At 29.7% G+C, this 11,897-nt stretch overlaps 1 protein-coding gene across 1 annotated transcript; it reads right to left on the bottom strand.

The window, feature by feature from the left end:
• Positions 1-714: 714 nt before the first annotated feature.
• LOC113383121 (ecotropic viral integration site 5 ortholog-like) lies at positions 715-11,545 on the bottom strand. The gene is made up of 17 exons (XM_026621373.1): positions 11,383-11,545; positions 10,997-11,128; positions 8,996-9,166; positions 7,176-7,510; positions 6,905-7,096; positions 6,649-6,813; positions 6,371-6,565; positions 6,140-6,298; positions 5,842-6,078; positions 5,280-5,303; positions 4,039-4,212; positions 3,394-3,555; positions 3,101-3,262; positions 2,882-3,027; positions 2,482-2,599; positions 2,300-2,398; positions 715-1,088 (listed from the first exon to the last, which is right to left on the bottom strand). The coding sequence occupies exons 1-17, from the start codon at positions 11,543-11,545 to the stop codon at positions 753-755; spliced, it is 2,970 nt and encodes a 989-aa protein (XP_026477158.1). The 3' UTR covers positions 715-752.
• Between the last annotated feature and the right edge of the window lie 352 nt (positions 11,546-11,897).

The raw sequence follows: 11,897 nt of genomic DNA, 5'->3' as shown, positions 1-11,897 counted from the left end.
CTTTAGTGCGTTTTTATAAAAATTGTTGCCAATAAATTGTGTTCTGCACCTATAACACAGCCAGAAATGATCAAATATATTGCTTAATAAAATAGTAATAATATATAATATTAATAATAATAAAAAATAAATCTGAGACTTATAATACATATCAGGTAAATATAAAAAATCAAAGAATAAATTAGTAAATAAGAAAATAAATATATAACTATGTTTTAGATATATCATCATAAGTAATTTTTTTCACATTTATCAAATTCTTTTACTACTTACAAATATTGATTTACTTACATTCAACAACATTTCTAAAGTAATACGCTTATTATTAGAAGTCAATCTTCAAAAATATTGACTGTTTTTCATTAGTATGAGAGAAAGCTATTCCATATAAAATAATCTAATTAGAGTGAACTTTCTTCTTCACTTTTTAAATCAAATTGTTTTCCATCATATAAAACACCGAAACACATAAAAATTCACGTTATAAGTACCTAAACATACATATTTTTATAATATAGTAAAAAATACATTAAATTTTAGTAAAAACACATTTTTCTAAAATGTATTTTTGCATTAATTATAAATATGTATCATATTATATACATAACGAATAATCTAATGTATTATATAATAAATGACCTATATTTTAAATATGGTATTTACATTGTTTTGCGATTTTAGCACCTTTGGTGGAATCACACTTTTTAGGCGCCTATATATAATGGTATCATTACACTTTTTTGGAGTTTCCATCACACTTTTTCTGGTTCATTTATTACATCTAAAAGCTTGTTCTCTTCGAGCGTGAGTTTGGTATTTTCCTTAGTGTCTGGTATGATTTGTGGAGTTTCTTCTGATAAATTTTGGGAATTATTTTCAAGGTTTTTAGCTTCTTCTGGTTTGAAGATGCTGTCAGATGAAGCATTGGATGTGTGGTCTAAACCAGTCATCTGAAGTCTTAATTCGTCATTGAGGTTGTCATTTACCTCCATGGTATCACTATCCCAGGATTGGCTGCGAAGTGAATTTACCCGAGGTGTTACACAACCTCCGACCCAATGCTCTTTCCACGACTCTAACCTCATGACCTGCGATAATTTACATTAGAATTTTGGAAAAAAAATCACAGATTCATTAGAAATGCTAACATTCAGATAGGTCATACATTCCCTTTCAAGGAAAATATTCATGAAGAGTTCATATCATTCTAAATTACGCCATCGGGAAATGATATCAAATTTCAATATTTATAAGAGATTACTATTGTTTATTTCTTTCACAAGTATTATTTACTTTCATTAGAATTCCAAAGATTCCATTTTTTCAAAATTCAAGCTTTTTTATATTACACAAAGGAATGACTATTATCATAAACGTTGTAAGTTGATACAACGATTTTATTATACTAATAACTAATTTCTACAACACAAAACTAACTATAAATATATAAGAAATATTTATAACATGCTAGGCGTGCGTGAAGTATTTTATAAACTAAAACAAACAGTAAATAAAGTCACATGCAGGGATAATAAATATTAAATATTGAAAGTTTAGATTTATAAGATTATAGTTATCATTAAAACTCTCAAAAGGGCAAATTCTTACTAAGATAATTCTGAGGGGAAGGGTATATGATTTATGCATTAAAGTTAAATCGTACTCATTCGATTATTTTGGAACCAAAATTATAGAAAAAGAATCATAATAACTAATTAAGATTTTATTTTACGGATCTAATGAAGATATGAGAAAAAAAATTAAAAAGAAAACATGCTTGTATGACATGCGTGACTTACTCGAGCCATTTCCAAGGCTCGGTCTCTGGGCTCATGATTGGTGTCGGAAACTATTCATGAAGAAATATGACAATTGTTAGTGTGTTATAAGACCCTGTGAAATGAGTTTTCCCAAAAAGATAATAAAATCAACTAAACTACACTTGAGTAATTAAAGACTAAAATCAATTAGAAATACTGCATTATAAAATTATAATTAAAATATTTGAATGATTGAAAATCTTTTTGGGAAACTTGAATTAGTAGGTGTTAAATTAATTGAGCTTTTATATATAAATTTGTGCAAATTAAGCACGGGCTTTTAAAATACAATTATTTCATAATACCCGTGTGTATATTTGCGTCAATAAACTCTTCTGTTAATAATTAGATTTTTAACACAGCGTTAATAATAATTAGCATTGTTAGAAGCGTGTTTATTATTTTTACAGTGAGTTGAAACAAAAGCAAAATTTGTGATATTTTATATAAAATATTAGTTTTATTTCAAATAGAAATACCTCGGCTTTGAGATCGGCCACTTTATCTTGAAGCTCGCGAACTTTATCACTGTCATCCAAATTGCAACGGAGTTCGCCTTCTGCAACCATTTCTTCATTCTAAAATAGAAAATCAACATATATAATTCATGACACGGAATTGTTTAAACTCAGCCATTTCTTATTTGTTATTCAAAAATTACCTTCATTTGCAGAACTCCAATTTTTTGCATCAGCTCCGCCACGTGTTGGGCGTGCTCGGCATCACGTATTTTTGCCATCATCTGCTCATCTTTCATCCTGCTTTCTAAATCTGTATATCTATATAAGAGAAAGAACAATAATTCATTAATAAACACACATGTTGTAAAGTTAAATAAATTATTCTGACACAAACGCAGATTCAATTCAGTTTCCTTCAAACATGCTTTGGATGTCGCAGAATCCAATATATGTTCAGTATATATATATTTTTTAAATAGTCAAGATAAGTTGAGAAAATAACTCATTTTAATTATATAAAATGAATCTAACTGTGATAAATTATTGAATGTATTTAATATATATACACATTTGATGTAATTTTCAATGTAACAAACGGACCTATGTTGCTGTTCCTTGCTCTTAGCAGCCTGCTCCTTCTCCCTTGTCAAGGCAGATTCAATTTCATCCTTTAGTTTCTTATTTTCCTCATCTTGCCTTCGTAATTGATTTGTAGAGACTTGTACTTGAGTTTCTAATTCCATTACCTGCACATAAACATAGTTAATTAGAACTAATTATTTCTACACGTAGCAGGAATTTATTAGAGCATTTATTTACCTTTAATCGCAATTCTTTAAGCTCGGTCAACGTCTCCATTTCTCGAATGCGTGTCGTCATCAATTCTTCTTCTAATTTTTGAGTTTCGTTTCCGCGATTTTCCCAGAAAAGTAATTTCTTGGGTGTGCTATCTGGAGCTGGATTGGATTCTTGTTTGTGCTCCTAAATAGAACAAATATTTGATATAATACTTGTGGATTAGTTAGATTGAAGATTTTTTTATTTGATATCATCTGATTTCTTCTCAAATAAAACCCATTGATAAAATTATATGACAATTATTTCTTACTAACCTGTAAATGCCTCTGCCACTGGGCAGCCAATTCTTGAACTCTTTGCCTCAAATCTTTGAGAGACAAATTAGCTTCGGCTTCTCGCAATTTAACAGCAATGAGTTCTTCTTGTAAATGAGCTACAGAATTATCAGGAGTGGTTTCTCGCAAACTTTTCTTTTCCTAATAAAATTAAAAATCAGCATAAATTAATAGTTTGATTGTTTATAATCCGGGATTAAAGCATTTCTGGATACTGGGCATCAAACGTAGTAATTCACACAAAATCCAATCAAAGCTGATAATAAATAAAAATTGGCAATTAATATGCGTAATTCAAATATTATTGAATTTGAAAAATCAATTTTATAAAAATCTTTAACATTGAAAAGAAGAAACACAAGACATGCAGTTTTCACATTGCGTTTTGATAATGTGCTGAACGCCAAGTTGACGAATACATGAAGTCGTTATTTGTAGATTGTTTAGATTTTAGAGCAATATTTTCAATGATATATATGATGCCATGAACTTGATCATTTTATTCCCCAATATTTTGATTAATTACAAAAGCATGCTTCGTAACAAATATTTATACAAGCTCTTATATTTATTCCTGAAAAATGTACACTGTACAACGACCATACATACAACATTTACACAAACCTCTTCAAGCTCATTAATCCTAGCTCTGAGGTCGCGGATCAAGGCGTCATTCTCGGCCTCGCGTAGCCTCACTTTGACCAGCTCCTGCTGTAAACAAGTCACCATTTCTTCTTTCTGTTTTAACGATTCGTCTTTCATGGACAGTTCATCCAAAGACGATTGTCGAGACGTATGCTATCGTGAAAATCATACAAAAAATAACCACTTTGGAAAAAAAAATTAAGAAAAATATAATTGATAATTGAATTTAAAACAAAGTATTGTAACCTAATTGTGAGTAGTTTTTGCGTTAAAGCGAGCTTGTTGAACAACTCTGAAACCGCGGATGAGAAGCACTGGGAGACTGAGCAGTCTTCGCAAAAAAAGAAATTTGAATGAAATTATTTGATTTATCTAATTCTTATTCTTATTCTTATTCATACTTTGCAGATTGCTTAATTAGTGTTTTTGATAGTGGTCGCGATTCATTGTTTTAATAAATATATACTAGAAATCAGTAATTGTTCCTTTATTTATTCAGTCTTCTAGTGGTAGATCATGATTGCGCGTCAGAGCTTTCAAGCCGTTTATATTACAGCGTTTGTTAATGTAACTGCTAAAGCAAATTATAATAAACTAAACTAAAATAAATTACTGGTGAAATAAAAATAAATTAAGGTGTTATAAGCATAGCCCATCAATAGCATACTATTTGTCTCTTTGTGATTCGTGTAACATTATCGCATCGATAATATACAATATTTATTAATATACATTACATTATTTTTAAAATTGTGTTCATGCATACAGAAGCATTTAATTGATCGACTGAAATAATCAATCAGCGATTTTTTAATTCTTTAGTTCTAGTATTGAATATGCATAATAATACAACATGGGAAGCCATTTAGAGTTATTTCGTTTAGTTTTTTTTACAAAATTAAATTACAAAAATAAGCTTATCGCAAAATTATAAAAAAGCATGCATAATTTTGTTAAATGCCAATGTTAGTACTGATAACATAAACATACAAACCAATTAAAATATGTTAAAACAAACATTAGGTTTACATATACAAATAAAAATAATTCTTTTTTTTTTCAAACTTAGTTTAAAATATACAACCACTATGAGCTTCAGCTCTTTATAGTGATTTCATTGAATTGTTAAGTTAATCAGTATTTTTATATACGAGATTTTGTTATAATTTTTCATGCGTACAATAATTTATACAATCTTAAAATTCCAAATGGCTACTCACAGAATCTAAAGATCCGGCATTATTCTGAAAAAGTTCAATTTTTATTTATTTTTGAAAAGTAGACTTTTGAATATAAGACAATAAAATGTTATTTATCCGCAATAATACATATTTATTCCCGTTTTTCTTAGCTAAATTTAAATGTAATTCAATTTAAAAAAATGTGGAAGTTTTAAAATACGTTGCAATATGCTAAAACTAACACCATTTCCATTACCGGTTAGTCTGTATCATAATGTTCATAAAAATTTACTTAAAATACAAAATTTATTAAATACAAAAATCTAACAATTACTACATTTTGTTCTTTGAAATATGTAAATAAAACTGTGCCTCAAAGTTTCTAACAGCTAATATCTTGCATTTGTTAAAAAAATATTTTATATAAATTGTGCCTAGTATGAAACAAATTTTATGAACATAATTAATAGTTGGTTAATAAGTGTTAACTTCAACAAAAATATATGTGACCCATAACCATGGTGCAAGTGAAGAATATGTGAAAGAGATTATTAAAAAAATATTGTATATAATTTAACGGGTATTAATGAAATCGACTTACTTGATCCTGCAACATAAGACTGAGTGCTCGTATTTCTTCATGAGCATTTTCTAATTGGTGTGTGGTTAAAAGGTGTGTATGCCTCAAAGCTGCCAATTCCCTTTGAACAACGTAAGTTGTTTCCTCTTCTTCAGCTCGGCTAACTTGTCCTCGAACGAGCCTATCGGCTAATTCTGCGCTTTCGGCTTCTAAAAGCTCGTTGCGTTGTCGTAAAAGACGATTTTCATTCCTGAGCCTCTGTATTAATAAATAATATTTAGAACTATATTATCAAATTAAAATTGATTTATAAACATACTCTCAGCTCAATCATTTCTTCTTGTTCTTTAGTTTTGATGACGGTATATTCTTTTTCAAGCTTCTTCATCTTTTTCGAATTAATTTTTATATTATAGGCATTATTCATAAGTCCTTCAGGATCGGCTTCCGCACGCGGTGGTAATTCCTTTTGGAAAAACTACAGAAACCCAATATACTTATTATTATCATTTTTCTGACAATTTAATATATTCTTGTTTTGTATTCAAACCTTAAGCATGCCTTCCATATCTAAACACAGCAGATCAGCTTTGGCAAGTCCTAACATTGCAAGAGCCACTTTGAAAATAATTTCCATACCTTCCGATAGAAATACATCCATTACTCGGCATGCTAATGGTAAACTAAGTGCAGTTGTAAATAATGTCAAGAACCAACTGCTTGCATACATCGATGTATGGAAGCCCTGGAAAGATTATTATTCATAGAGTCATTCATTTGTCTCAGTGACGAATTCAACAGCAAAATTTATTGTGGTAATTTTACTACCTGTGACTGAAAATGTACATGAAGTTCAGGAATTTGATCTTGTACCAAACTTTCTAATTGGAACATACATAAGCCAAGTTCGGCCATACTTGGCTTGAACATATCTCGCATCCTGTGCTCTTGCATTATTTTTACCAGAACAGCAAATGCTTCTTCTTCTGGCATCTACAAAATATATTTGTTATTAATAAATATTTTTCGCAATAATGTTTCAACCATAATAATGTATTTCAATATATACAAATTTTTCACTCACTTGCATGAGTAAAAGGCCGACTATGAAACCAGATCCTTGGCAATATCCGACTTCACGATCGTGAAGAGAATACGCTTTCATTACGTTAAATAGGCTTTCTTGTCCTAAACCATCTTTCTCTTTGAAAAAATCATGTTCGGGATACGTGCGAGCTATATCGCGTCGTATTACCTTCTCACAAGCAGACGTTGCCTGAAATATTAAGAACCAGATTATATTTTCAATCCTGTAATTTCATGTAGAGTTTCTGATCAGTTTGGTGATTTTATACCTTAATATATTCGGCATATTGCTTCTTATCAGGTGAATCGTGTGCGCCACACAGTAGCTGCCAAACGATACCTCTGAAATGATGAGGTACTCCTTTTCTAACCAGTTCCTTTATGCAAGGCTGATTCCTATCTCCACCTGATCCACTTCCTACGGGTACAAGGGAGGTTTTTCGTTTGCCAGTTGCGGCGTTGTACGCGTCCCAATCAGCTACTATCCTGGACCAGAGAGACCATTGGTCTTCTTCACCAGATCCCGGAGCGGATCCCGGACCGGAACCCGCTCCGCCATTCTCCGAACCGGCGCAATCCACGCGGTCGTGGCCCGAACTCGCTCCTGGTAAAATTTGAATTTCGATAAAATTGGCGATATAATGAACTTGCATTAATTAAAAATATCATTGGCACATTAAGCAAACTCGTGTACAAGACAATGCTAATCGAATTCAATTATTAGTATCACCCTGAAAAACATTGAGTTAATTCTAATCAGAATATGCTCCCTATTTTTATTCTTATTCGAATCAAATGGGATTAGATGTGAGTTAATATAAAGATGATTAATTTCATGCTTTTTCATATGATGCACATTAAAAAACATTTCTTGGCACGATCTTGAAATAATGCTGTTTAGAATTCTGAATCAGTAAAGATTTTACCCTATAATTTGTATGTTCAGATAAAAGTCCCATAATACACAACAAAATGATTATTTTCTCAAAACCAAGAAAACCATATTAGTGAAAAAAATATACATATAACATATATGTTACGAAAATAAAAGAAATCATATAATATATGAAAGTAGCCGAGCAAATATATTTAATGATAATGTGATCACCAACACGATGATCCAATAGCACTATTTATTAACAAAAATTAAAACACATAATATACAAAACTTTTACCCATATTTTATTATTGCAAATAACATTCAACCCAACATTATAAATATACAAAAATTAATATATTTCCTTAACCCACCACCAGTAACAAGCACCCAATTGTTAACGGACAATGAAACTATTAATTCTTTGGAATCATAAATAGTTACCATCATTTAAAAAAATATTTCGTCCGGAATCTATTTGTTTGACAGTTATATATTGTAATTTCCTCAGACCCTATATATGGAATGTAATATATTAATATTTTCAACACATTTATATTAGTATTTTATTTAGATTCACACTAACAGACATGGCCATTTCCAATATTTTCTCTTCGTGTATATTCATATTGAGTTCTGAAGTTTTACAATTATAATCAATTCAAAATCATTCCTCGAATATATACAAGATTGTTTTAAGTCTTCGGTCTGCGATCATTCTTTCAAAATAAAGCCTTTGGGATACCTATTATTGAATTGTTAACATTAAGTTTTATTTTGATTTAAATAAATTTAAAGTATTAATTCTGAGTTAATCGCAATAATAAAACATGGTTAATGGTTCTTAAATCGATATCATTCTATTAGCAAATACTGAAAAAATTTAAGTATGCGTTAGTATAATTAGTGAAAGTGAGATAATTTAATGTTATGTGCAGATTAGTAGAAGTTGAATTTTCTAATATTTAAAGGACTGTTTATTTTATATAAAAAATGGGTTAGCAAAATATCATACAACATGCTGTTTTAATGGTGTCTCATTTTTTTATATACAGTCAATAATTATTATGTAAAAAGGATTATTAATATTATTAATATTATAATCTTTTAAAAGCATTTATAGGCATGCAAATTAGTAATATTAATTATTCATATCTACAATATGCTCAACTATTTTTATACTAATTTTATTTTATATAACAAGTTGTTTACCACTAGTTAATGATATCTGTGATGTATCAGAACTCTTCCTGGAATGTCCAGATGCTGAATTTCCTGACAATGAATTTAAACTTTTTGCATCAGATTCAATGAGGCGATTTGCCTCCTCCAGCTTTGCTAACAGGGCCAGTTCGCCGGTAGGCAATGAACTGTTATTATTCTCTGTAAAATCACAATTTTTATTATTTTAATAACAAGTTTCTTATTGGATTTATAACAGTTTTACGATGGAAAGTCTTAGGAATGTGACAGATGGACAGTAAATGACAGAAGAACGTGACGTTAGGTTATGTGGGCTGTGATACTGCTGACTTCACGTTAGATAGCACCACGTGTAACTGTCAAACAGCTGTCAAACTTTATTAGTTTCTTATTGGATTTTTATTATTTTTAATTAATTATTTAGCAACGAATATATTATGGAGAATATGTTATAATGATTGATACCAATCGTTGTTATGATTAATTGAATACCTTATCTTGTGACTAATTTCTTATCAGCTAAAACCAATATACAGAGTCGAATTAGACACTGTTGGAGACCCCAAAATGGTAAAATTGTGAGTCCTATAGTTTGCGGTTTATTATTATATTTATATGTAGTATATTATATTTTTAAATATAAATTATTTCAATTACAACGTGAACATGAAATATAGATATGGTGGTATTAGCAAGCAAGCATTCTAACGATTCACATTTTTCAAAACTTTCACGTATATGGTTTAATAATTTTCTAAACTCTTGATGGTATTTTCACTAAACTGCAAATTTTGAATTTCTAAGCACTGATGTCTATCCCTATGAATGTAAATATTTGATTATGATTCAAAATAGCTTTGGCAAAACGAGCAGAAAATAATATTTTCACAATGTCTTATCACTAGCACTGAGTACACTTGATTGCACTTGTTGATAATTTTTCATACGATAAGCAGAAAGTTATAAAATCGCTTTTTTTCTACAAAAAAGAAAATTTATTTGTTACACAGAGTATATGCTAGTGTGAACTTTTCAATTGAATTGACTATTACGAAAGCAAGAGTTTGTCAAGTCAGCTTTATAGTCTTTTATATAATATTTTTCAGTAAGCAAAATGTTTTGTTTTTGTTAAGTAAGCAAAATAACAATTATTTGGAAAACACGAGCATAATAAACATTTATAGTTCTTTATCTGAACTTAAGCACGTAGATATTTAAAATTATATGGTATAATCTCAAAAATATTTTCCAGCGAATAGAAAAACATATGGGTATTATTTTAAAACATATGGATCGTTATTGTAAATATTTGGAAATGAATAATATGAAATTCCGATAAAGTCACATTCTTTTCATTAATGTACGTAATTGTTTACTTTAATGATTGTGCATCGTATTATATATGACCTTGCATGAAATATATAATCATAACACTATTAAATTTTATAATCATGCAGGTGAAAAATATATTTAAATTGAGACATTATTACAACGCGACTTATAGTGGACTTTTTAGTAAATTGTGACTGTTATTTGATAGTTAATTAAAAATTTGTAGTAAAATTAATAGTGTTAAAACGCAGACTAAATAATATAAATCATTAATGTTAATTGTTCATTACTCAAATAAATCTAAGTATTATTTGTGTGTGTATGTTAAAATGTATCATTATTACTATTATAATCTTGTTGATTAAATTCATCACATCGCCAAATTGAAGTATAATTTTTAAAATGTCATGGTATTTATATGTCATTCGAGTAATAATGTCATCAACATGCATAGAAGTATCAAATTCAATTTGCAAAATGTCAACATATCTGACCTACTTCCGTACACGTGAAATTATATAAAACGTAGGTTGTGTTAACGAATTAGATCAATTTAATTTGTTGAATTATGAGTATTATTAATAATTCTAGTATGAGTATTTTTACTTCAACTCTGTCCATAGGGTTGTCAAGAAAATTGACTATAGTTAGAATAAAAAAATAATGTGTTTGACTTGCCTACGGCCAATGGGCAATTGTTGTTGTCCTTCATCGCTCCTGATAACGGTGGGGCCCGTCGCGAAAAGCCGCGACCCTCCCATAGAACGACCCCTAACTCTCGCTGCTTTACCCTCGGGCGCTGGTTATAATCTATAAAATAGAGAGAAAAATAAATGAATATATTAATAATATAGATTTATATCACTGCTAGAAATATATCTAATATAATCCCAACAGAAAAAGAATGGTTATCCAATGGGTTGCCTTCATTTTAAAATACTAAGTTAAGGAATGTGCAACAAATCAGCTTATAGAACACATATTCAAATGTATTGAAAAAAGAAACATGAATCGTTTCTGACAAAAATAATGTAAATTGGATCTCCTCCACAAGTAACTCGAACCTTTTTCGCGACCTATCTTCCTATCTATCACCACCAAAACCCATCTGATTTTGGCGTAACCCAATACTCTCGTTAGATAAGAGTTTTCGACATCTATCAGCTGTTTCTGTATAATTTTGCTATTAGTAACGCCGACAAGATAAGAAGGAAAAACAACGCCCATCAACTGTTATCCGGATGACACGATGGACGACTGGCCATATAGTTTTGCGTTACACGATTCGAATACTTAATATAAAACTACGTAGTTGTAACTGTTTTGCGGTACTTTAAATTCATTAGGTACTTTGTTAGTTGAACGAATGTGTTACAAATAGATAGCAAGGGAATGACTTAAATTAATTTTAATTGAAAATATAATTTTGAGCCTCACAAGCTTGGTGCAGTTTATGGGCTCATTTTGCCATAATAACTATCTAATTTCTCAATGATCTTAAAGATGGATTCATACAATTATTTTTTGTTGATAACATCAGGAGGTCTAGTTGTAGATATCTTGAATATTCCTGCTTTAA

Source organism: Ctenocephalides felis, unplaced genomic scaffold (assembly GCF_003426905.1).
Source record: "Ctenocephalides felis isolate EL2017-DRISC unplaced genomic scaffold, ASM342690v1 CF-g0.4_SCAFFOLD_03570, whole genome shotgun sequence".
Classification (NCBI taxonomy): Eukaryota; Metazoa; Arthropoda; class Insecta; order Siphonaptera; family Pulicidae; genus Ctenocephalides; species Ctenocephalides felis.
This window is presented reverse-complemented; position numbering and strand designations above follow the sequence as displayed.

Coding starts and splice junctions, on each gene's coding strand:
- LOC113383121 (XM_026621373.1), bottom strand. CDS start 11,545: ATGGGCGTTGTTTTTCCTTCTTATCTTGTCGGCGTTACTAATAGCAAA. Junction 7,097..7,175: donor AATATGCCGAATATATTAAG/GTATAAAATCAC, acceptor TTAATATTTCAG/GCAACGTCTGCTTGTGAGAA. Junction 2,399..2,481: donor TTGGAGTTCTGCAAATGAAG/GTAATTTTTGAA, acceptor TTTCTATTTTAG/AATGAAGAAATGGTTGCAGA.